Genomic DNA, 27,556 nt, shown 5'->3' on the forward strand with positions numbered 1-27,556 from the left:
CCTTTTCAAAAGTCAGTCTTCATGCTTTCCCGATTCTTGGGATGCTGCTGGTTTATTTGCCAAAGCCAAGAACTCCCTTGAGCGCTGCTGTGGTGACCAGGATTAACAGCTGGAGTAATTCATGTAATTAAACGGTCCTCGATAACCTGCGTCCATTGTGCCCTAAATCCCTCTTACGGAGGTCGCGTTTAAGGCTCAGAACAGCAAAACTAGTAACAACAGCAAACCTCGGCTGCGCCCCTCCTGCACAGTCCATCGAGCTCTTCACCCAGCTCCACCCTGAGACAGAAACGCACTCAAGGAAGAAGCGGGGAGCTGGGGAGGGGACAGATACCTTTCGTGGTCCGGCAGGGTCAGCCACTGCAGGATGGTCAGTATCCTCCGCTCGTGAGGGATCACCCTGTGGGGCGGCAACCAGTAAACGTGAGGTTAGGAGGAAGCTCCACCAGCTCCTGCCCTTGCACCCAGGCCAACGGCTCTCTACTTACCACCATCTGTGTTCACCTCACAGAAGTAAAAGATCCCTTTTCCTATTAGTGTTTAAACGTCCATTTCTATTTGCAACAGGTCATGTTGCTCAGCCTCGGCCACAGAAGATAAGACTGGAAACTCTGATTCACAGTCAAGTGAAGAATCTGCCTTGCTCACAGAGGCTTGGCTGCAGACAAAAAGGACCCCGGACTCGGAACCCTTGCTATTTAGTGGGCAAAGCCATTAGCTATGGCCAGCAAGGGACCAGGACTTATATCCTCAGTCTGCCTTCTGCTAGTATGACCTCTCTTGACCTCTAGACTTCTTTGACCTCTCTCAGCCTCAGTTTACTCATTAGCAAAATAAAGATAGTAACAGACACTGCACAGCTTGGTTGTAAGGATGAAGTGAGGCAAGACAGGCAAAAGGCACGCACAGTGCTTAGCACACAGTAAGTGCTAAAAAATGTCCTTATTTTTATTAACCATCAAGATAAGTCACCATGCTATCTCGAAACAGCTATATGACTTAAGAAACATTGTTGAATCTGAAACTTTAAGTTCCTCATCTATAAAATAAGGGGTTAGGAAAGGTATTCGGGAAATTATCTTCTAGCTCTATAAAAAATCTATCAAGAATAGGCACATATAATTATGAGACTGACAAAAAGGGTATAATCTTCATCCACAATGAGTTTTGTGTTTAAGTCTCATTCCTCTGTTGAAATATAATTACCCTCAGTCTGGTACTCGTTTCAAGAGCCCTCGGCTAGCACGATAGCACTGTATCATGGATTGACTTAGTTACATTAAGATGCTCACAAGCTGAGTGATGTCTTTATGGGGAAATTTGCTTATTCTTTTCCTAACAAGAAGCATAACATACTTTTCTGCTCCCTCATCCGAGATCAGGCATTGGAGTGTGTTTACAATAAATTTAAACTGAAGCCCAAGTTTAACTGTGGATAGTAAAAATGATTGTGGCCGAGAGTGAACCTTAATGTAAACTGTGGTCTCTGGGTGACAATGACATGTCAATGGAGGTTCATCATTTGTAACCAGGGTTCCACTCTGGTGGGGGATGTTGATACTGTGGGAGGCTGTGCCAGTGTGGGGACACAGATGGAGGTATTGGGTTGGACAAAAAAATTGTTCAGGTTTTCCCATAAGATGTTATGGAAAAACCCAAATGAACTTTTGGGCCAAGCCAATATATGGGAAATCTTTGCTCCCACTGTTCAGTTTTACCGTGAACTTAAAACTGCTCTAAAAAATTAACTATTAAAAATGTGTTATGGAATACTGGGTGAGCCATTTCAGCTTTCAGTTTTGGTAGACACGAGCATGGGCTAGCCAGGGGAAAGACAGGCCTTCAGAGTCACGGTAGGTCAGCCTCCCCCAGAGTCTGCCCCCCACCCACCCCCATCACCACCACCCTTGCTGGAGAGACGCTGGGCCTGCCATTCCTCTCTCTAACCACTTCTCCCTCCAGAACTATCCTACCAGCCCAACAAAATCATGTTTACCATAAAACAAGTTCTCGTTTATACAAATTCCAATGCTACTGAATAAACGTGATCTTGTTTATTACATCCTATAATTGAATAAGAAGTAGGCAAAGCAAAGCCAGGTTAATCGCCTGAGGTATTTAATTCCTCAGACTTAGAAATCCCCTGTATCTGAACAAAATAATTACATATTTTGAATTCTTTCCTAACTTAAAAGAAAAGCGAGTGTCGTAGTCTTTTCACTGTGCCTTACTTCACTACCTACCTACAAGCTGCTTTATTTTATGCAATTGGTGTTAAGTCATAAAGATGGATTCTGATGGACTCACTTGATGCTACTGGAAAAATACAGATTAATAGAATGTGTTTCAAGCTCAGAATGCTCACCCTTTAAACGCCTTCTTTGGACGGGGTACTTGACAAGTAGGGGGAAAAACATCAGCTCTGAGGTTTACATCGGTGATGTGACTTTGGCAAGGTACTTAACCTTTTGGTGCTTTATAAAACGAGCTGCCTTACAAGGTGGTTGTGAGGATTAAGAGAGGTAATCAATGTAAAGCACTTAGAATAGCGTCTGGCACACTGGAAACCGTGAGCTTCTATCATTATGGGCTGGATTTGTGTGTGTGTGTGTGTGTGTGTGTGTGTGTGTCAGCCGCTCAGTCGTGTCCGACTCTTTGCGACCCGGTGGACTGTAGCTGCCAGGCTCCTCTGTCCATAGGATTCTCCAGGCAAGAACACTGGAGTGGGGTGCCATTTCCTTCTCCAGGGGATCTTCCCAACCCAGGCATTGAACCCAGGTCTCCTGCATTGCAGGCAGATTCCTTATCATCTGAGCCACCAGAGATGCTTTGGATTCACGGGCTCACAGAAATGATACACTCACTCATGAAATATCTGTTAAAAGCATATTACATTCAAGGCATTTGTGTGAATATAAATAAAGATACAAGATGCCCCTACCAAAAAAAAACCGATACGGAAGAGTTACCATTCTCTGCCTGGAGAGATAAGCAGGCGATCATTCTTTTCTGGGCGAGGGCATGAGCGTGGTAAGAGCGTGAGATGAGCACGTGGGGCTCTGCATATCCGCTGAAATCATGACCTTGGGCACAACAGCTCACCTCTCTAAGCCTTGGCGTTCTGATCACAGACATGGGGAGTCACACAGAGTGGTCTCCAAGTTTCCCTGTAGATCTAAGACTGCCTTTATGAAAAAGCCTCAGAGACTAGAAAAGACACGGCCCCGAGCCATGTTTAAAATTGGATGCAGACACAGTACCCACAGATCTGACAAAGGAAGCCTGTGCTCCAGACAGAAGGGGATTCACGCCGTTGTCTTCCCCATTACTGGTTGATACAGAATTTCTCATGAGACCAAGTACATTAGACACATTAGAAGAAGAAAAGGAAATAGGAAAAAAAAAAAGGAAGATGAGCTAGATGAGGAATTTAGTGCTAAAGGGGAACAAATTACCTTAGGTTACATATAGATAGCCATTGTCTGGTCCTTGTTGAAAGAGATAATGTGAATAAGAAAACAAGTACCATTTGTTGGCTGTTCTCTATGTACTAAGTACCCTACTAGGACTTTAAGTAAGTTAATTCATTCTATCTTCATGATGCCCTAGGGTGAAGACACTATCGTTCCCATTTAAAGATGAAGACATTGATTTGTCAAGAGATTAAAACACTTGTCCAAGGTCAGCAACCTATTGCGAAGCAGAGCTGGGACTGGAATCAATCTGAGACACATACATAAAGGGAACTCCTGCTCTGAGCATGAGTCGATAGAAAAGAACATAATGGAGACACAGCTGAGCATGATTCTGAAATGAAATACTATCATTTGAAAAGCAAGGCTAATTCTAGGTTGCAGGATGGAACCAGGTTAAAAAGATGACTTTCAAAGTCTAAGTCTATCGTTTGAATCTGCTTAAATTTAAAAATTTTCAGTATGGATGATGTGTAGATTTCCTTGACATATATTCCAATAAATACCTGGAAGTGTGACCATTTTTTTTAAGTTCTAAAGACACTTTTTTTAAAAAAGAAAGAAAATGAAACCAGGTCACTTCCAGGATACAGAGATAAAAGAAGAATAGTCTGAGAAGCAAAGCAAAACTACAGGAGTCTTTGGAGCACACAAAAGCTACCTTCTTATAAGGTTTGAAATGGGTGGAGAAAATTACCATTCAGAACCGGAACACTAAGCCTTTTCAATGAAGCTCTGCAGCAGTTTCGGGGGGTAAGGTGAGGACTAAGTATTAATTCTACTGTTGGGGCCTCTTCATTCTGTCAGCCAAATATGTTGTGGAGAAGAAGAAATCACTTCTATAAGCATCAATGACAGCCAAGGGTTAAAAAAAGTTATGCATAAGATTAAGCTGGTAAATCAACCTGTCACTTCTAACATGCACATTTTCTCAGCCAAGAAGATCTCTTTTTAAAAAGGAGAGGGGGAGACTTTTAAGGGATACTCTCTGTCTTAGTTTCAAATCACCAAACCCAATTTCAATTTAGCTCTTCAAATCTGAAAAAGCTACCTTTCTTCCTGAATTTTGAGAATATAGACGGTGCCATTCTGGATTAATCTGAACCTGTGACTGCTCTCAGCACTGTACTGTTACAGAATAGTCAGATATTTGTTACGGCATAAGAGGCAAATATGGAAACAGCTTTAGGTGGTTTAAAAAAAAAAAAAAGATGGAAAGAACATCTCAGTGGGAACAAAATTCCCATGAAAGTTGAAACAGATTCCTTCTCTTACTAAGGAACCTCAAACATAATGAACATGTTGACACTTTTATTAGGTAAGTTTCATCTTAAGACTGTTTCATGAACATTACTTAGCGGCCCCATCACCTCTGTGGGGAAGAGAAGCAGTTTCTTTTCTCTTATTAAGGAAACCCTGGAGCTCAGCAGGAAAATGAGGGGGAAACAGAGACTTCCTCTTGGTCTCCTGTCTGAAGTTTCCAATCTCTGGGCTACAACATCAGCTGTTCAACAACACGCTTGATCTTTAAAGTTATGAACCAAAATAAATATAGAATGTTGTAATAAATCACAGTCAGTGCTATAAACAGTTTGAGAAATATACATTCCCTAGGTGCCAAGTTACCAAAAATCTACAAACAGGAACAGACGAATCTAAAGGCTGACTAGACGTGGAAGAGAAAAATCCTCCTTCCATCCTGTTAAGAAAATATGGGGGAAAAGAGAGACAGGGGAGGGAAAGAGAACTGAGATGGAAAAAGAGAGAGGATCCCCCCAAAAAATACCTGGAGGGTTATCTTGAGTCAGAAAATACTCATAAGTTGGTCTATACTAACATTTACATTTAAATGAAATAAAACTGAATATTCCTTAAACTGAATCATAACTGTAATCTTACAAACATGGACAAAACAGAGGTAACTTACACAGGCCAGAAGAATGTCCCAGCGCTCACCCCTTGCTTCGTGGCTGTGATCCATAGCTAATGAGGAAAATACAAGAGGCTTAGAACATGTTTTGACTTTTGGTCACAGAAGAAAAAGGTTTTCGAGTATATTAGCTCAGACACCTTAAACTTTACCCATACCCTACCATAAATCTCCCAATATTTGCAACTTTTTTTTTTCACATCTGGAAGTCAGAATTATTCTTTCCATAAATGTTATTCAAGACATTCTCTGCAAAAGCTTTCAAGCTCTGCTACGATGACAGTGGCTTTAAAAAAAAACAACCCTTATTTCATCTCAAGAGTCTCTTCTGTCCCTGTCCTTTCTGATCATTGCTTTGAACATTTCACTTATATGGCAGAATTCTGCTCATCAAAGGACCTCAAGTGACCATATGTTTCCTTGACTGTTGAAAGCCTACAGAGGAGAACCCCAATTTGGCACACAGATGCCCAGACTGCGGAACCCAGCTTTGCCTTGTTTTATTTTCAAAGAGGTGAATGAAACGGGGGTGGGGGGAGGATTATTTTTTATTCTGCTTGCACCTTTCACTTAGCCTTTTGGTAAATGGAATGTTAGGAGTGAGTTCCTGGGATAAGTTAGGTGACCCAAGCGTGTCATTAAGTCTTCTAAAATATTCTTTTCAGGGACTTCCCTGGTGGTCTAGTGGCAAAGGCTGCAATTCCACAGCAGGGGGTGTGGGTTTGATCCCTGGTCTGGGAACTAAGATCCCCCATACCCTGTAGTGTGGCCAAAAACATGTAGATAAATAGGCAAAGTATATATATAAAACATGCAAATATGTATATATATACATAGTATATGGGCTTCCCAGGTGGTGCAAATGGTAAAGAACCCACCTGCCAATGCATGGGACATAGGAACACAGGTTCGATCTCTGCGTCAGGAAGATCCCCTGGAGAGGAGGGCATGGCAGCCCACTCCAGTGCTCTTGCCTGGAGAATCCCATGGACAGAGGGGCCCGGTGGGCTACAGTCCATAGAGTTGCAGAGAGAGACACAACTGAGTGGCTTACCACACGTGTGCACACAGCGTACATCCATATATACGTATATGTTCTTTCTAGCTCATGCTGTGGGGCCAGGAGTTATGGCACTTAAGAACCTGACGGGGGGACCAGCTACTTGGATTCTATACTTTGCCTCTGTTGCTTACCAGCCATGTGATCCTCCAAGAAGCTATCTAAGGCCTCAACCTCTCTTTAAAATGTAGATAATATTACCTAGCACATAGGATTATTCTAAGCTGTAATGAATTAATATGTGCCAAGTCCTTAAAAACGGTGTCTTAGCATTTGGTAAACACTGGATCAATTTTCATCTTAATTATTATGCAATAATGGACATGAAGATAATCGAGTTATTTCAGGACACTGAAAACAATTTAGGATGCCTGTGTCCCACTGGACAGAAGTCTGGAAGAAGAAACCCCTTCACTTTAGGAGGCAAACAGGAAAAAGAAGCATGGCTTGGCTTTTCAAAAGACCAAACAAAAATGGTCCAGGAGTTGTGATCCCCCTCCTTTCTGGTTTCAGCGTCTCCATATTTTGACAGTGTTGTATTTACTCCAGTTAAAACTTTTGCTTTGGGGGTGGGGGAGGGGCAGTTGGGAGGTGCAGGGCATCCAGAACTTTGGCCACGGTTTCAGGAAGGTTAGGAACGCCTGGCCAAGGAGAATTATACGAGGACTCCCAGGCCCCCGGGGAGCACTCCAAACCTCCAGCTCCCACAGCACAGCTGCTGAGGGCGATGGAGGGACGGGTCGGGGCAGACACACTCTCAGACTTGTGGAGGCCCGAGCTGCCGGCAGGCGTCATCAGCATGAAAGAAGGGATGCCCTCGTCCCTCGGGGATGGACCAGAGTGGTCAGGACCTCAGACCGCGCTGAGCACCACCCAGGGGGTTGGTCCGAAGTATCAGTCGGACACAACTAAAGCACCTTAGCAGGCACGCCTGCGTCTTCCACTTTACAGGTCAGCTCCGGCATTTCCGGGTATCCCCAGGCCAATGAGGACTCAAGTGGGTCCTCATTCATTCATTCATTCATCATTCATCCTTGTGCCAGACCCTCCACGAGCAAGAAGATGAACTCAAACTGAGTGCCGGACATCCTGGAGGGCCTCAAACCACCTCAGATTCCAGAGAGGTCCATTTCTGACATTGTGCTCAGTCGTGTCTGACTGTTTGTGACCCTATGGACTATAGCCGCCAGGCTCCTCTGTCCATGGGATTCTCCAGGCAAGAATACTGGAGTGGGTTGCTGTGCCTTCCTCCAAGGGATCTTCCTGGCCCATGGATGGAACCCACGTCTCTTGTGTTTTCTACATTGGCAGGCGGATTCTTTACCACGAGCGCTAACTGGGAAGTCTTTTTTTCTTATATTAAGTGATCTTTTTGCATACTTTTTTTCATTTTAGAGACATAAGCTTAATGCATCATAGTCAAGCAACTTCCTAGAAAATCTGGTGCCTCATTTCCAAGGAAGTTGTCTTAGGCAATATCTGGTAGACGTGAATGTAAGATAAACCCGGGGTTTTCTAATGGAAATTTTTTTTTTTGTAAATACAGTTTGTCAAGAGATGACCCTACACTTTCAGAAGCTATCTTGTGGGATGCATGCTGAGGTTGGCATTATCTGAGCAACAGGAAGCCCTATGAGTAACTTTTAGCTTCCTAACCCTTGGGGGGAAGATCACCAAAGGAGTATCCTCAACAGTATAAGCAACGGGCTCTGGGAGGGAGGACAGATGTGTGTTGAAACTACCCTGGAGGCAAAATCAGGACTGTTGGTTCTGTATGCTTTTCTGTGCTTAAAATTTTTACAGTGACGACATCTCGGTAATTAGAGAGACAAAATTAACCCATTGTAAAACAACAACAACAACAACGTGAACTACGAAGACAAAGGTAAAATTTTTTCTTTCTTTCTTGATTTCTTTCAAGAGAAGTGATTTCTCTCTGCTCCTGGTAAAAGTCACGTTGGCCGTATTTTCCAAAAGAAAATTGGGAACCTGACCAGAAAAGTGCAAAAAGTGAACAAATAAGAGAGAATACTTGAAATTTAGGAAAAAAGTTTTTTAAAGCTCAAAGGAAAGAATCCTAGCAGTAACGAAGCTGGTCTGTCAAAGGGCTGGCGAACAGTATGAGACTGAACGCATCAAGTTTCTGAAGTTAAATCAGATCACGAGCAGCTATGAAAGCTCCTTTGCAAGTTATGCGTATATATTATATTTCAGAACCCTGAAGTTAAATCTAGTAATTACAGAGGGAAAAAAGCGCAGTAAAAGGTTGGTCCAAAGGAAGATACATGAAAAGGAGCCTTCTGGGCTATAAAAGTGGGGGAGAGTCAGGAAACAGACATCATAAAACTAGTTTCTCCAGAGAAGTGGAGATCATAATTTTTCATTTCCCGGTAGGAATCTGAAAGTAATATACATTTCCTCAGAGATGAGTCAAACTACACAGCTTGAAAAAAAATTAGCTAAGAAGACACCCAGTTTGGCCTTCTCACCTTTAATTCAAGTATTTCTTCCTTTACTTTGCTTTATCTAGAGGCACAGTTTTCAACATTTGTGTCCTAGAGGCTACATTTTGAAAAGGGGATAAATGGGAATATAAATATTGTACCTTCTTGATATGTTATAGGGAATTTAAAATAAAACAAAAAAACAAAACTTTCCCACTGGGACCAGGAGCATTTAAATGCAAAATCTAACCCTTTCTCAAATTCAGTAGAATATGCAGCTATGGGAAAAGGGCAGGTGTTTTCAAAAGGAAAATAAGCAAAAACACATTTTTGAAGACTATGAACTAGTGTTGTAGTCTTCCTAGTAGCTCTCTGCAGGGAAACTATTCTTCTGCATTCCAAAGCGCAGAAGTGGAAGAAATGGAATTCTGAGGGACCAGAGAAATGGCAGGGCCCTAGTATCAGCGGGAGTAAGTCAGTCACTGAGACTCAAGAGTCAGAACAGGACCCCCTGGTGGCCGGGTGAATAAGCATATACCTGCCAATGCAGGAGGCACAGGTTTGATCCCCGGTCCAGGAAGAGTCCACCTGCCGAGGGGCAGCTAAGCCCGTGCACCACAACTACTGAGCCCGAGAGACTCGGTCTGCAAGAGAGGAGCCACCACCAGGAGAAGCCAGGAGCGGCCACCAAGCGTCACCGCGGCTCACCGCCACGAGAGGAAGCCAGACACTGCAAGAAGCGTACCACGGCTCATGGCCACGAGAGGAAGCCGGACACCGCAAGAAGCGTAACCACGGCTCACAGCCACGAGAGGAAGCTGGACACCGCAAGAAGCGTACCACGGCTCAGGGCAGCTAGAGGAAGCCGGACACCGCAAGAAGCGTAACCACGGCTCAAGGCCACGAGAGGAAGCCGGACACCGCAAGAAGCGTACCACGGCTCAGGGCAGCTAGAGGAAGCCGGACACCGCAAGAAGCGTAACCACGGCTCAAGGCCACGAGAGGAAGCCGGACACCGCAAGAAGTGTAAACAACCCTCATGGCCACTAGAGGACGCCGGACACCGCAAGAAGCGTACCACGGCTCAGGGCAGCTAGAGGAAGCCAGACACTGCAAGAAGCGTACCACGGCTCATGGCCACGAGAGGAAGCCGGACACCGCAAGAAGCGTAACCACGGCTCACAGCCACGAGAGGAAGCTGGACACCGCAAGAAGCGTACCACGGCTCAGGGCAGCTAGAGGAAGCCGGACACCGCAAGAAGCGTAACCACGGCTCAAGGCCACGAGAGGAAGCCGGACACCGCAAGAAGTGTAAACAACCCTCATGGCCACTAGAGGACGCCGGACACCGCAAGAAGCGTACCACGGCTCAGGGCAGCTAGAGGAAGCCGGACACCGCAAGAAGACCCCGTGCAGCCAAAACAAATCACGTCTTTAAAAAAGAGTCAGAACAGACTAAAGATGTGAGGGCTCGGGGCGGAGCGGGGGTGCTGTGGCAGAGATCGTGAACCAGTGCGGCTCTCCCCAGGGGATGAGGGCCAGAAGGAAGTAAGTGATGAGGTTAAGTAGATGGGGGTGCAGAGCAAGCTCAGGCCCGGTAAACAGGATGCCTAGATGAGTCAGGCTAAGGGTTGGGTCCTGAGAATAAAGAGAGAAATGATCAAATCTCTGCCCTCCTGGGATCCATAGACTAAAGCAAATATCTGAATAATTTCAAATGATGTTGTCATAATCATGATAGAAATAATACAAAAACCCAAAACAGGGTCCCTGAGTTTATTAAGAGCTGAGAAAGCTTAGTGAAAGCTTCTTGGGAATGGATATTTCAAATGAAATTTAAAAGAGTGACAAGCATAGTAGGCAAGGGATTGGGGAGCATGGTCTGTTCTAAGTACACTGCTGCTGCTGCTGCTGCTGCTGCTAAGTCGCTTCAGTCATGTCCGACTCTGTGCAACCCCATAGATGGAAGCCCACCAGGCTCCCCCATCCCTGGGATTCTCCAGGCAAGAACACTGACGTGGGTGGCCATTTCTTTTTCCAATGCGTGAAAGTGATGTCGCTCAATTGTGTCCGACTCTTAGCAACCCCATAGACGGCAGCCCACCAGGCTCCCCCGTCCCTGGGATTCTCCAGGCAAGAGCACCATGATACAGCAAAAAGAATGAGAATACAGATTTATAGCATGGATGGAAAAGAAGCAACAGAATAAAGAAAAAGTAGTTTTCCTGGAAGAAAAAAAGTCACCTGTTAGCAAGATAATCACACAGAGAGGTAAGCCAAGACTAGCGCCATCAAGGCGATCGCTTTGGCCTGGGCGATTGCCGCTGTTCCAATGCCATTCTCCCCTTTGCTGTCTCTTTCTTGAACTTGCCATCTTTCTTGGAAAAAAGTGAACGTGTTAGTTGTTCAGTCTGTCCAACTCTTTGTGACCCCATGGACTGTAGCCCGCCAGGCTCCTCTGTCCATGGCATTCCCCAGGCAAGGATACTGGCGTGGGTAGCTGTGACCTTCTTCAGGGGATCTTCCCGACCCAGGGATGGAATCTGCATCTCCTACTCTGCAGGCAGATCCTTCCTTTACTATCTGAGCCATCAGAGAAACATCCTTATTCTACAGTGATTCACAAGGATGATCTCAGGACCAATTCACTGCATTACCAATACTGGCCAAAAACCACTGTAGGCCCAGCAACTTGAGGAGTAATAAGAACACAACAAACTAGCAAATAAAACAAAAAAGAAGCAGATTCACAGACATAAAGAACAGACTAGAGCTTGGACACCACTCTGGAGAGGGAGAGGGGAGGGGGCACTATACAGGTAGGGAGAAAAGAAGGGCTATGAGATCATATGATATCATGTGTGTGAAACCGTGAACACTAAAGCACTACAGGATTTCAGGAATCTTGTTTTCAATTTAAAAATTCTTTTAAATGAAAAAAAAAAAAAAAAACAAAAACCAATGTATCCTGTCCTCTTAGAAGTGCTTTCCTCCAGAAACTATGATTCAAAGAACCTGCACCATGATGGGGGCTAACCTCATCTCTCACATCTCCACACCGAGTGGGTCCCTTGAAGTCTCAATGACTCTCTGCTTTGCTGAGTACAGCTTTAAACTGAACAGGGGATTTTCCCCACCAAGATATCTCAGTATTAGAAACAGCAGGATGAGAGCAGAGAGATTTTTCAAAGAAACAAACGCACTTACGACACTCCATTAAGAGTATGGAACATACTTTTGTAATGAGAAAAAAGTAAATAGCTTCAAAACAACACTATAAAAAGGAATCCCATTATAATACATGTAAGGAGAAATACAGGGTCTTACAGTGAATGGCGACTATTAGCAGTGCATTCTGAAGATTAACAAATGAAAAGCAGACTCACCTTTGCTGAAGTCTCTATCAGGGTTTTGGTAATGAAATTAAAATGTAGAAACTATTTTTGAAAGCCTCATGGTGTGATTCACATTTTCAGATGGACACCGCAAACACTTCATGGCGTATATTAGATTTCAAACTAGAAATAGAGCAGTTCTTATTCCCCATTTAATCTGACGTACACATTATTTGCCAAGTGCCTTTCATGGTTTAATCACTGTTGAAGTAAGTTGAGTTTGACTTAATTGCCTAAGATTTTTATAAATATTTTCTCTACTTCAATTTTTTCACTGGTGAGTTCATGAAATATATAAGCCTCAGAGAGGATGGTATAAATGCTCTGCAGTAGTTTTAAAGGTTCCTATTTTCTTATAGGTTTACTAAGGTTTATTTTCTTATTTTTGGTTTTTTATACTGTAGTTTCTTATAGTTCAGGTCCATATAGTCTTCTTACATGCCAGATTTCAATAAAACGTGTTTTTAAGTTATATCTAGTGCACTCCCTGGAATGCTTTTGGTGGCCTCTTGTTCAAGAAGACGGACAGAAACACAAATCGGTTTCACGGCAAACCCTGGTCTGCACTAGGGAATCACTAAACTTGGTGAAACGTGTCAACTTGGAGAGTGGGCGAGGACACAACTGAACAGTTCAGACGGAGGCTTCGCTTCACTGGGCAGGTGCACAGCTTTCCCTCTGCTCTGTCCTGCAGAAGTTAATGACTGTTAGTCTCATTTTCTGAGTCACACCAACCCAGAGGAAGCCTCATGTCCACCCAGGACGGAAGTTGGTCCAATCTGATAAAATGATCATTCATCTCTATACCCTTTGTGGTTCTCCAAGCAACTTTGCTTCCACGACAGAATTAATATAAAAGACCAACTAGCCACAGCTTGACAGAACTCTAACCTCAGTCATTTTATGTATACCTAAAATGGTCCTCTATCATAAACTTGGTTTGGGGAATCCACCCTGGAAACAGATTTCACTTTGCTTACAACACAGTGCATCACAGACTCCTGGGAGTCCAGCCTGAATAAGGACAGCAGAATCAGAACCTCTACGAGGAAAAAACACTACTACCGACGGACAAGAAGCCTTCCAACCCTTTTTACAATTAAAAACCCTATTAAACCTCGCATACTGGCTTATTATGCAATATGCATATTTTCTCACAGATGACTTTTACTCAAAAACAATATTTTTTTCTTACTTTATATCCTCCATTTAGCCCTTAGACTGCAGCAGACATCGCCAGGTGGGAGCTCGTTTCGGGATGGTGGACTCGTGGATGTGTGCAGACCCTGCCCCCTCTTCCTGCCATGGCAGATAGCACAAAAGCCTCCCAGCCCTCTGTCCTGCCCAGGGCTCCCCCACGGCCGCAGATGGAGCTGACCTGAGACGGAGCCACGTGCCGCTCTTCCACACATCTCTGACAGGCTCTGTGTCCTGGGATGCGTTCCTACAGGCACTCGGATCCTTCCACAGGGTCACGTGCAGTTAGTTCTTTTCTACGCATTAAACAGCTGTGGATTTACGTTGCTGCTTTGCTCACCTTTGATCAACACACAGTCACAGAAAAAATTCTGTGTGGAAAGCCACCTTCATCCCCTTGTACTTTCTGCCCAGCCTTTTGATCTGAAGTCAACAGGATGATTTCTTTCAAAGTATTAATTTGCTGGTCCAGAACCAAGGTAGATTCCACTTACTATATTTCACTCCCAAGATTTTTAAAAAATGGACTAAACAAATTCGTAAAATCACTGTGGGTTTCACTGAGCTGTTTTATTTTATTTCTGCAGCAAATTTCCCTGTTCTTGAGCATATGGAGCTTGGGTTAAAATTTTGTGGCAGTCATGTCATTCGCTTCTTTTTCACTGTACCCACAAATCGTGTAAATCAGTAAGATCTGACTATTCCTTCCCTGGTGGCTCAGGAGGTAGAGAATCCGCCTGCAATACAGGAGGCCTGGGTTTGATCCCTGGGTCGGGAAGATCCCTTGGAGGAGAGCATGGCATCCCACTCCAGTATTCTTGCCTCGAGAATCCGCCAGGAGCCTGGCAGGCTACAGCCCATGGGGTCACAAAGAGCAGGACACAACTGAGCCACTCAGCTCAGCACAGCACATCCCTTCTTCAAGATATTTCTGAAAGTCACTGCTACGTCACCATTTCTACCACAATCATTCTAATGAAGACCCTCATCATCTCACTTTCATAATCATAACCTCCTGTACACACAGATAGACACACAGACACACAAACGTATGTATACATATACACACAGAGATACGTAAATATACATACATGCATATATGGGGCTTCCCGAGAGGCTCAGCAGTAAAGAATCCACCTACAATTCAGGAAACACGGGTTCTTCCCAGGTTGGAAAGATCCCCTGGAGAAGGGCATGGTAACCCACTCCAGTATTCTTGCCTGGGAAACTCCATGGACAGAGGAGCCTGGTGGGCTACAGTTTATGGGGTCGCAAAGAGTAGGACACAACTCAGCGACTAAACAGTCAACAACAACATGCACATACATATTATATGCACACATACTGGGTACAAGCATACAAACTCATACACACACACACATATACACAATACCAAAACACAGAAACATTTCCAAGTATGAAGAAATTAAATGCATCTTTTTCACAGGGAACAAATTTGGAAATGAAGAGTTTCAATGCACAGAGAAACACACAGAAACGCAAAACTCACCGGCTGGCCTCCCCACCACCTATGGTTAAACTTCTCTCGCCCTCGAAGATTGAAATGCGCATCAAATACAGGATCATACATGGAATTGCCAACAATTCCGTGTGATTCTGGATACAGCCCCTTTGTGGAAAAGCAAATTTATTGTCAAAATAATCCACATGTAATAACAGTTCTATCATAAATTTTATCCTAGAAGGTTTTATAACAAAGTGTAATTTCCAATTTTATATGATATATATAACTTTTACATGTCTGTCAGAGGAAACATGACTATTACCTATACCCTAGTTGTAAGCCATTGTAAAACTTGACAAGATTATAAGAAATTTAACACCAAAGTTTTTTTAACTGTTACAATTTAATAAGATGACAACAATTTTTATTACAATAAATTAACCTATAGATTGAAATTTACTTATGTGCCTCCAAAGATGCTTCTATTTCTAAATATACTATTCTTTTTTCCTCGGTTCTATTTCTACTCCAAGGCAAAAAGAAATAAATAAAATAAATAAATTATATTTGTTAAAAAAGAAGGCGAGGTAGAATTTGGGAGCATCTGAAAATTAAAACATAGCAGCTCCAAAGTCAATGCTTTTGTCTGAAAACTCAGAAACTAAAGAAGCAATCTTGCGGTATTTGAGAGGTTAGATGAATGTATTCAGACAGAATTGCACCTGGGAAAAAAAAGGTTTTAAAGTTGCAATGAAGTTCAGTCATCCACAAAGTTGTAAAAGGCATTTACTATGAACAATTGATCTAGGTAAGATGAGAAACAGAAAGATTTTCTCTGAACACTAAAGAACATGTTTTTAAAATTTCCCTCTAAGTCGCTTCAGGATGAAATCAGCCCTTTGAATCTACACCATTTGAAAGAATACTTACAGTGGCCAAAGTGTATAAGTTAGGGAAAGTTTTTGTCGGGTACACAGGCCTCATGTAGGGGGAGTGGGTGCCACAAGACCCTGGAGACAGAATTCAGATGTTAGAGCAGGAGAGAAGAGAGGAACCGCTCCCCAGGGAGACCCATTCCATGAGCGATCGAAGACACGGGCTCTCCTCACTCTTGACTTTCAAACGGGAAAGCCGTGTGCCCATACATCTCCTACCGACAGCTGAGGGTTACTGGGCGGGTCGCGGATCACAGATGGGAACGCGGGACTTACTCAGCTTTTCAATGTTAGGCATAACCTTGCTGCCTTTCTTCATGTACGAAGCGCGGAAACCGTCCACAGAGAAGATGATCAGTGGAGGGCGAACAAACCTTAAATGGTAACACGATAAACTTTAGAAAAATAACGTCAGAGTTTGCACTATGCCTAGTCCTTCTCAACAACTGGAACCGAGAATTTCTAAAGCAAAACTTCAGTGAGGATATCCGTACGAGCCTGCACTTTCAGCCACATAACGTTTGTGGCAACTTCAGGGCAAAGTGAAATGACCAGGGAAGGAGCTGGACTCCAGATTTCCCTCAGTGTGCTTTCTCCACGGCTGCCTCTTGCCTTGCAAACAAGGCTTTTCACAAAGTAAAAAGCTGTTATACTGATTTGCCTGGGATATGAAATCTCCCATTTGCTACCTGAAAAACTCCCATTCATTCTTTAAAATCAAGCTCAAAATTTCCTCTCTCATAATAATGGTTGATGCTTCAGAATTCCTTTAAGATAATAATTAATACCTCTTTCATATTAATATATATCACTTTATATATATTTATATAATGAATACATATTGAATTAATAAATGCATATTATATTTTAATATGTTACATTATATTATAATGCTATATCAACATGTTTATCTTCTTCATTAGTTTCAAAGCACACTTGGTGTCTTATTCATCTTTCTATTCTATGGACCTATTGCAGGGATTCAATAACTTATCAAATACAGAAAGAGGGAGGAAGGAAAATGAAATTAATAAGCAGTAGCAGTCTTATCACAATCTTATCACAATCACAATCTTATCACAATCTTAGACTAAACACTTACCCAAAATTTTAAGTTCAATCACAAAAAGACTGTGAAAACGATTAAAACTGTCGAAGATCCCTAAAACTTCCTCAGTGAAGAACTAGACTGCCCATCTAACTAGGGCAGGATTGATGAACGAGGCTCTTTGTCATAGTCTCAAGTTCCAGTTGTTTGATCAAATCTGAGGATGCTAACCTTTGTGGAAAACTGTTTCTAATGGTTTGCAAACTATTCCTCAAGCACAAGTTTGCATTTATTTGAAGCCACATAACAAATGAGTCTGACTCTTTGTGACCCCATGGACCATAGCCCGCCAGGCTCCTCTGTCCATGGGATTCTCCAGGCAAGAACACTGGAGTGAGTTGCCGTTTCCTTCTCCAGGGGATCTTCCTGACCCAGGGATTGAACCCTCGTCTCCTGTGTCTCCTGCACTGCAGGCAGATACTTTTACTACTGAGCCACATGGGAAGCCCATATTTTAAACGAGTCACCTTCTAAGCACATTCTAATTCTATATGAGTTCATTACTATCATTACTATTATCATGTAATGATTTTACCACTTAAGACTGCTTTCTCTTCCAAAAATGAGTGAACACACTTTAGACATTCAGACACTACTGTCATCCCATTCTAACAGTCCAAAGAAGTTCAAGTAGCTCATGAAAGTTAAAAAGGAGACAAAAATAAAAATATCTAAATTCTTGGATCTTGTGTCCCAGGCTGTGCTGCCTAAAACAAAAAGACACTCACTCAAACACAGTCATGAAAACACACTTGTAGAACATCTTTTCTGCCAGGCACTTTAAGGGTCCATGAATGTGTAACAGTTTCCTGGAAGGCGTCACAAGCGCCTTATGCTGCTGGTCCCACTTGAGTTGTGGGGTGTCACTAAGTCTGGCTGGACCCCAGCAGAGCAGTGCAGCCGTGGTTTCCCGACTTCCTGCAGCATCTGGTAGGAGTTACCATCTTGGATAATATTTTCGAGACGTTCTAGAGTCCTCCCTCCAGCCACCCCGCCCCCCCACCACACACACAAAAAAGCAAAAGGAGCACTTCAGGAAAAAAACACAGAAAAGCCAAATCACTGCCAGAAATGTTTGTCTTCCTCTTCATTATTATTATTTCTAAAACCTTCAGCTGAAGTGAGATACGGAGGATATTGTTTCCAATATGTGCAGAGGCAATAGAGGAGAAAATTTTTTTTTAACGTTTGTTTTATTTTAAATTTTTTTTATTGAGTTCTAATTTACATCTCATACAATTCACTTCTTTTACTTGTGTGATTCAATGATTTTTGGTATTTTTACAGAGTTGTGTAACTATCACCACACACACCACAGACACAGAGTTGGTTTTTTGGTTCTGTTTTTGGTTACACCATTTGGCATGTGAGATCGTAGTTCCCAGACCAGGGACTGAACCTGCATGCACTATGGTGGGTGCCTGAAGGTCTTAACCACTGCCAGGGAAGTCCCAACAGAAGAAAAATTTTTCAAAAAAAAAAAAAAAAAATTCCCCCTTCGAGATGTACATTCCAGCTTCTGACTGGGAAATTACACAGAAGTACTCGTAAATTTGCCTATGTAAGAGGATTTCAGTTTTACATTGTTTTAAACCATTCACCCATCCATAGCTTGTGATATTTTATCAACGCACATATAAAATGGCATAGTATTCATTAAATGCACTCACCCTGCAGGACATTCTGGGGTCTTTATTTCCTCACAGTCATCATCTACCCAATGAGACTCTCCTGTAGGGAAAAATGGGTAGACTTTTGGGTGAATCGAATTACAAATGTCATCCGGATCGCTGAGAGTATAACTGCAGGGCCTGTGTCCCGTTAGATACTTGTTGTTTATGGAACGCCATCAAAAAAGAGCTTCGGCAATAAAGTCTAGAGCCTGTTTTGGCTTTACTAAATTACACCCATACGTGATGGGAGAGCCTAGATTTAATAACCCCAAGTGGTGTTTATTTGAGCGTTCCGTGTCTAAATGTCTTGTAGATAAAAACACCAGTGGCGTCAGGGAACAAAATTCCATGTTTGTTTCCCTCCAGAAATAAACTGTTTGGTCATTAGACGGAACATTTTCTTCTATGCCACCAAACATCTCAACGCCGTAGGAAACATGATACAACTTCCCTTCAGCTGGGGAGAAAGGTTCAGACTGCTCGGAGGCAACAGATGGGAGACGGCCACAGGGAGGCTCTTCGCCAACGGTGTGCGTACAACCCTCACACCAAGGAGTCTAAACCAATGCCATCTTTCACTTTTATGTTCCAGCAAGATCTGAGAGCATAAACCTAGGCCGTTCTTGAGTCACTTCCTCTAGAGAAGAGGGCAGGAACAGAGACGCAGACAGGGAGCAGGAGCTTGCGGACACGAGGCGGGGCATGTTGGGGGGGTGGATCGAGAGCTCGGCCTTGGCATGCACACAGCACCGTGTGTGAAATACTGGCTGGTGGGAAGCGGCTGCTGAGCACAGGGGGCTCAGCTCAGTGCTCTGAGGCGACCTGGGGGGTGAGGGGGTGGGCGGGAGGCTCGAGGAGGGGACATGTGTGTACACACAGCTGATTCATGCTGCTGCACGCAGAGACTAACACAGCACTGTAAAGCAATTATACTCCAACTGAAAATTCATTCATTCATTAAAACCTAAAAAAAAAAGAATAGAGACTGAAAAAGAGCTTAGATTAAAAAATGAAGCTTACTTTGGAGAAAATGAAAATTATCAAAAAGCATGCGCTTTAAATTGTCTTAAAACAAACTAAAGCATATGTCTGAAATGTAAGTAACACTTGTGACCAAGACTTTGAAGAAACCGCTCCCAAGTAAAGAGCGCTGGACATCTCCCTGCTCAGTATGAATCTAACTAGTGACCACTGCGTAAGTCCCATGCTCCTTAAAATGGAGAAGCTCTGCTACACATGTGAGAACCCAGGGCCCACACATGAGCCACAGGGAAGTCCCACAACTAGAATTTGAAACCAGCAAACACCAATTTTCACAGTTCAACGACCAGTGATACCTAGAACTTTATTTTCTCTTCTAATAGCCTTTGTGGATTATTGGTACATTTACCAGGGAAATAAAAGGGAAAAGAAAAGAAAATTCTCAACCAATTTTGTGTTTTATCAACAGCTACAACAATCATTTGGGTAGGAGAAATTTTCAAGGTCAGCATTCAGGTAGGATGTGTTGCCATAACTAAACACTACACATATTTCAGAATCTGCTCTTCCCTTAAAATATTTGAACAGAAACGCTCCATAAATGTTCCATGTCACAGCTTGGAAAAGCTCTTCATTTAAACACTGAAAAGTGACCTGCAAATGTTACACAAAGATCCTGGGATCCTTTCATTAACTTGGCTAAGTGGTTGCCAGGGTGACAAGCTCCTTAAAGACAAAACGGCATCTTTTATACATTCGGCAGTCCATGGATGAATAAAACCATCATATTCGACAATTCACTTCACCAAGTCTGCACGCACACATACACGGCCTTGGGCATAACGAGAGCTATGGTTTAGGCACCCCTCCTCTTCAGCAGCAGTGCTCCCACCCCTGGGCCCTCCAGGTGGCTTGAGTGGTGAAGAGCTCGCGGCCAGTGCAGGAGACGTAAGAGACACAGGTTCGATCCCCGGGTGGGTGGGGAAGACCCCCTGGAGGAGGGCATGGCCACCCACGCCAGGATTCGTGCCTGAGGTTCGATCCCCAGGTGGGGAAGACCCCCTGGAGGAGAGCATGGCCACCCACGCCAGGATTCGTGCCTGAGGTTCGATCCCCGGGTGGGGAAGACCCCCTGGAGGAGGGCATGGCCACCCACACCAGGATTCGTGCCTGGAGAACCCCATGGATGGAGGAGCCTGGTGGGCTACAGTCCAGAGGGTCACACAGAGTCAGACACGGCTGAGGGACTTAGCACGCTCACACTCCCACCCCAAGGCTGGTGCTGGTGCTGAGGCTCACAGCTGACAGCTGGTGGGCACCGAGCCATGCCCAACTTCAGACGTAAGAGCTCTGAGGCTCACCCTCCAGAGCCCGAGGAGGGCAAAGCCAGGGGACCCGTGCCCTGAGCCACAGCCTCACTCGCCTTCCCCTCCCCACGCCCCTGCTCCCTCAGATGGTTCTCCTGCAGAGACCTTCCCAGAGAATTCCCTGGACAGCACTCCCATCTCAGGCTCTGCTTCTAAGAAACTTGACCAAGATAGGATCTCTTCTAGAAATCTCTTCATGATTCAGTTCAGTTCACTCATTTGGAGTTTCAGCTTCAACATCAGTCCTTCCAATGAATATTCAGGACTGATTTCCTTTAGGACCGACTGGTTGGATCTCCTTGCAGTCCAAGGGACTCTCAAGAGTCTTCTCCAACACCACAGTTCAAAAGCATCAATTCTTCGGTGCTCAGCTTTCTTTAGAGTTCAACTCTCACATCCATATATGACTATGGGTCCCTAATTATGGAATTTGGGATAATTTCCTTGTTATTTCAGATCAGCAAAATGCAGGCTGGCCAACCTGAGGAAGAAGCCTGAGAAATGAAAAGGCACAACTCACTCCCACCTCCCAAGCCCACGTCCAAGGTGTCACAGCCGCAAGAGCCGAGGTCTCCTGGGACGTCTCCAATCTTCCCTTTGATAAAGTTTAAGCCAACAGAGGAAACATGTACCTTTGCAAACCACTTGGTAATTAGTGCAGCAGTCTCCCCGGGCCAAGCAGTCCTCCGAGCAGTGACAAGCGTGGTCTTCATTTCTTACTTCTCCGCATCTGTCCTTAGTACACTCCCAGCCGCCAGCTGAAATCAGCACGACAGAACACTTTTCACTGCTTCGCACAAACCAAATAAAAGAGGCCACAACTGCTTACAATGTTTGCCAAGAAAAAGAGCTAAAGTCCCACATCATTTAATCTGCTTGTGAAATTAGAGTTGGCCTGAGGCCTAAATGATATTTGGCATACTTACAAATAGGATGGATTTTTAGTTTTTCAAATCAGAATTCAAAGTCCAATGGCATTGGGCTCCTTTGGGAAAATGGAACCCTTAACCACTTGTGAACTATCCTAAAAGACCAAGGAAATGGATGGTGTATAAGGTTTGTGACAGGGATAGTTCCCCAGGTGGCGTTAGTGGTAATGAACTTGCCTACCAGTGAAGGAGATGAAAAAGACATGGGTTTGATCCCTGGGCCTGGAAGATCCCCTGGAGGAAGGCATGGCTACCCATTCCAGTACTCTTGCCTGGAGAATCCCAGCACAGAGGGCCTGGCGGGTTACAGTCCATGGGGTCACATAGAGTCAGACACGACTGAAGTGACTTAGCGTGCACATACCACTGTAGACATAGTTGGCCACAGCTGGGCTCTTTTATTTTCCAAAGTAGTTTTACTTAAACCTTTATCAGCCTGATTTAAATACAGATGATAATGCAACTAAATGGCCTCTAACTGACACAAGATGCACCGGAGGCTAAAGTTATATGAAGATTATGCGTGTGTTAGTCGCTCAGTTGTGTCTGAAGCTCTGCAACCCCGTGGACTGTAGCCCACCAGGCTCCTCTGTCCATGGGATTCTCCAGGCAGGAATACTGGAGTGGGTTGCCATGCCCTCCTCCAGGGGATCTTCCTGACCCAGGGATCGAACCTAGGTTTCCGGCATTGCAGGCAAACTCTTTACCATCTGAGCCACCAGGGAAGCTGTGAAGAGTATAAAGCCATACTAAAGACATTCACAGTTCTGAGTGTAGGCCAAACTGTGGTCCTGCTTACAATTACAGGTCAGAATACCTATTTTCAAGGAGGTCAGCTGCTAGGTTACAGACTCCTATCTGAGCATACTTGATTGGGAGCTCACAACTTTTTTCCACCAAGAAAATATCTTCAGAAAAGTAATATCTTCGTTTTGAAGAGAGTGCTGGACTTCACGCGTGACTTTCCCTCCGCTGGACTGTAAGCTCCACGGCAGGGAAAGTCCCGTCTCTCCTTTCACCACTGTAACTCTAGTACCTGGGTGTACGCCTGGCTCAAGTCAGTGTCCATGAATATCAACTAAACCTAATTCAGAACTACTGTGACGATACAATACAACTCTTTAAATTCACGGTGGCTTTGCTGAGAAACTTCATAGCTGATTCATTTATTCAAAAGATACATCGACTGTGACTTCCATGTTCTAGGCCGTGGGGAGGGAGTGAAGAGCAAGGAAGACAAGGTCCTTTCTTCATGGACCTTACATTCCAGTTGGGAAAGGCAGACCATAAGCAAGTCAACGGTCAATGAGATCATTTCAGCTTGTGGTAAGTGCTGTGAAGAAAATTAACACTGACAGAGAGTAATGGGGCGGGCTGGGTCTACTTGACTTACGGAGCGGGCTGGGTCTACTTGACTTGAGTGGTCAAGAAAGGCTTCTCTGAGCTAAAGGACACTTCAGATCTTCATCTCTTAAAACACGTCTTAAGTGAGAGGCAAAAATTTTAGAAAGCAATGCTGCTTTTTAGTAATATTCTACCGAGATATACAACTGCCATGTGAATAACTGGATAAACAGATGTTAGTTGCCATACTAGAAAATCATGCAGCTACAGTTTTTAATTTCCATATTTTACAATTACTCTTGCATCCTGATTCCATTCTCTGATATTTTTATAACCCCTGTTTCCACTGTCTCTTTCCAAGTAGATTAAATGCTTGGAATTCTTTTACCCAGGATCTGCTATTCTCAATGGTTAGCAATTTTCCAAGGTTATGTTGAGGGACAGAGGTCATATGAGGTGTTTTTTCCTCAATTCAAAGATAATTCTTCCAACCAAAACACTTTTTAAAAATTTGTTAATTTGCCATATAATCTTTTAAGCTGATATGTAGTAGTTCCAGTTTTCTTTACTCAGTTCAAGCAATTTTCTTTCCTTTCCTTTTGGCCACATGGCATCTTAGTTTCCCAACCAAGGATCAGACCCAGCGCCCCCAACACTGGACACAGAGTCACAGCCCCTGGACCACCAGGGATCAGACCCAGCGCCCCCAACACTGGACACAGAGTCACAGCCCCTGGACCACCAGGGATCAGACCCAGCGCCCCCAACACTAGACACAGAATCACAGTCACTGAACCAGCAAGGATCAGACCCAGCGCCCCCTACACTGGACACAAAGTCACAGCCACGGGACCACCAGGGACGTCCCCCCAAAATATATTTTTATTCCTCCCCTAGTTCCATAAGAGGGTGTCCCGGGTAAAGAATCCTCCTGCTAATCCAGGAGCTGCATGTTTGATCCCTGAGTCAAGAAGATCCCCTGGAGGTGGGCATGGCAACCCATTCTATATTCATGCCTGGGAAATCCCATGGACAGAGGAGCCTGGTGGGCTACAGTTCATGGGGTAGCAAAGAGTTGGACACGACTGAGCGACTTCAGTTCACTTCACTTCATTAACAAGCTAGATATATTGAGGCATTATTAACTTTGCATAAGAGTGAAATTTTTTAAAATTTAATGAACCTCAAGTAAAGTATGATTCTGTATAATTTTAAAAGCAACTATAAGAATAAACATAAAAATATTTAACCTTATTAGATAATAATAAAGTTATCTATCTATCTATCATATCAGAAAAGAAATTTTTATAAATGAGAACATGCTGAAAAGGGAGTGCTGAAAGGGCCTGTGCCCTTTGAGAGAAATATAAACTTTGAGGTGCATAATTATGTTATATTTATTTACATTTAAGAAATGCATATATATACTTTGTCTGGCCCTAGGTTGAGTGTGAGTGATCATACCATCGTGATTATCTGGGTCATGAAGATCTTTTTTGCACAGTTCTTCTGTGTATTCTTGCCACCTCTTCTGAATATCTTCTGCTTCTGTTAGGTCCATACCATTTCTGTCCTTTATTGAGTCCATCTTTGCATGAAATGTTCCCTTGATATCTCTAATTTTCTTAAAGAGATCTCTCGTCTTTCCCATTCTATTGTTTTCCTCTATTTCTTTGCATGATCGCTGAGGAAGGCTTTCTTATCTCTCCTTGCCATTCTTTGGAACTCTGCATTCAAATCGGTATATCTTTCCTTTTCTCCTTTGCTTTTCACTTCTCTTCTTTTCACAGCTATTTGTAAGGTCTCCTCAGACAGCCATTTTGCTATTTTGCATTTATTTTTCTTGGGGATGGTCTTGATCCCTGTCTCCTGTACAATGTCATGAACCTCAATCCATAGTTGATCAGGCACTCTGTCTATCAGATTAGTCCCTTAAATCTATTTCTCACTTCCACTGTATAATCGTAAGGGATTTGATTTAGGTCACACCTGAATGGTCTAGCGGTTTTCTCTACTTTCTTCAATTTAAGTCTGAATTTGGCAATAAGGAGTTCATGATCTGAGCCACAGTCAGCTCCTGGTCTTGTTTTTGCTGACTGTATAGAGCTTCTCCATCTTTGGCTGCAAAGAATATAATCAGTCTGATCTCGGTGTTGACCATCTGGTGATGTCCATGTATAGAGTCTTCCCTTGTGTTGCTGGAAGAGAGTGCTTGCTATGACCAGTGTGTTCTCTTGGCAAAACTCTATTAGTCTTTGCCCTGCTTCATTCCGCATTCCAAGGTCAAATTTGCCTGTTACTCCAGGTGTTTCTTGACTTCCTACTTTTGCATTCCAGTCCCCTATAATGAAAGGGACATCTTTTTTGGGTGTTAGTTCTAAAAGGTCTTGTAGGTCTTCATGGAACTGTTCAACTTCAGTTTCTTCAGAGTTACTGGTCGGGGCATAGACTTGGATAACTGTGATATTGAATGGTTTGCCTTGGAGACGAACAGTGATCATTCTGTCGTTTTTGAGACTGCATCCAAGTGCTGCATGTCGGACTCTTTTGTTGACCATGATGGCTACTCCATTTCTTCTGAGGGATTCCTGCCCGCAGTAGTAGATGTAATGGTCATCTGAGTTAAAGTGAGAGTCCCTTGGACTGCAAGGAGATCCTACCAGTCCATCCTAAAGGAGATCAGTCCTGGGTGTTCATCGGAAGGACTGATGTTGAAGCTGAAACTCCAATACTTTGGCCACCTGATGCGAAGAGCTGACTCATTTGAAAAGACCCTGATGCTGGGAAAGATTGAAAGTGGAAGGAGAAGGGGATGACAGAGGATGAGATGGTTGAATGGCATCATCGACTCGATGGACATGGGTTTGGGTGGACTCTGGCAGTTGGTGATGGACAGGGAGGCCTGGCGTGCTGCGGTTCATGGGGTCGAAGAGTCAGACATGACTGAGGGACTGAACCGAACTGAACTGATATATACTTTGATCCCCAAATCCCATTCCTCAGATTGATCTTAAGGAAAATAGACAAAAGTATGAACATGCATGAACAATATTCACTGGTCCACTGTTCCCAGTAGCAAGAGTTAGGGAAACATAATTGCTGATCACTCACTCAGTGAAGTAGGCTGTACCTGTTCAGTGGAATATGATGTAGGCATTCAAAAGGATGATGTGTATAAAGGTACATAAATACAGATACAGCTCACACAGGCATAAATATACACAAATATAAATGCATACATACATACGCTTCAAACCCCCTGATGCTGGGAAAAACTGAGGGCAAGAGGAGAAGGGGACGACAGAGAATGAGACGGCTGGATGGCATCACCGACTCCATGGACATGAGTCTGAGTGAACTCCGGGAGTTGGTGATGGGCAGGGAGGCCTGGCGTGCTGCGTGCAGTTTGTGGGGTTGCAAGGAGTTGGACACAGCTTAGCAACTGCACAACAAATACATTCTAAACACACAACACAGTCTTAATTTTCACTGAAACACTGACTGTGCTTATCTCTGGGTCAGCAGAGTAGTATCTCAGAGATCTGTTTTCTCCTTCAACCTTTTGTTATTATTTTATATTTGGTTCTTCCACATTTGGCCTAAGATATCTTTGTACACAGGGACGCGAGCTACTTTAACGTGTCTGTATTTATTAAACTCGGAAAGAAAGGCATGAGCTACATTCAGAAAGAGCTAAGCTAGAGTCATAACATCCATTCAAGTTTAGAAGCAGCTCTAAGATCAGGAATCGGGGCGGCTGAGATGATGTGTCAGGGACAAGATACTCAAAGTAGAAGAGGAAGTATAGAACATTCGTTAGTTCTTCAGTGTCAAGTATACACAGACCACTGGTTTGAAATAATATTTTGAAGCCAAAAACTCTGCTGGAACATCTGTTCCATGCCTATATTCAGTTTACAAGGTTCCCAGCATTTCAGTTTACAAACCCACAACCAGAAAGCTGGGAGAAGTTCCAAAGGAAAAAGGGAAGGAACAACAACAAAAAATAGGGCCAAACATGGGGAAAATGTACTATGCAAATAAATAAATAAGCAGCCTAATAGCACTCTCCTTCTTTTGAGGAGGGGGGAAAAATCTGAACTAGTAAGGAGTTGACAGAGGTTTTCATATAAAGCAGGTGCTATTCCTTTAGTAAAGGAGAATAATATATCTGTTTCTAATGTTGTCATTAGAAAAGTCAGACTAATGTCAATGATAATATGAGCTAGATTTCTGAAATAATCATCTAACCATA

The 27,556-nt window shown here is 43.6% G+C and overlaps 1 protein-coding gene across 1 annotated transcript in view; it reads right to left on the reverse strand.

Annotated features, from left to right (window-relative positions):
* The window catches only part of ENPP2 (ectonucleotide pyrophosphatase/phosphodiesterase 2), a 129,987-nt gene that overhangs the window by 50,496 nt on the left and 51,935 nt on the right, over positions 1-27,556 (reverse strand). Inside the window, exons 4-10 of the mRNA XM_052651453.1 lie at positions 21,661-21,786; positions 18,678-18,738; positions 16,176-16,273; positions 15,895-15,974; positions 15,010-15,129; positions 5,401-5,456; positions 335-400 (exon numbers count right to left, since the gene is read on the reverse strand). Of these exons, the coding sequence (XP_052507413.1) occupies positions 335-400; positions 5,401-5,456; positions 15,010-15,129; positions 15,895-15,974; positions 16,176-16,273; positions 18,678-18,738; positions 21,661-21,786 (607 nt within the window). The remainder of the gene's footprint in view (positions 1-334; positions 401-5,400; positions 5,457-15,009; positions 15,130-15,894; positions 15,975-16,175; positions 16,274-18,677; positions 18,739-21,660; positions 21,787-27,556) is intronic.

Source organism: Budorcas taxicolor, chromosome 14 (assembly GCF_023091745.1).
Source record: "Budorcas taxicolor isolate Tak-1 chromosome 14, Takin1.1, whole genome shotgun sequence".
NCBI lineage: Eukaryota > Metazoa > Chordata > Mammalia > Artiodactyla > Bovidae > Budorcas > Budorcas taxicolor.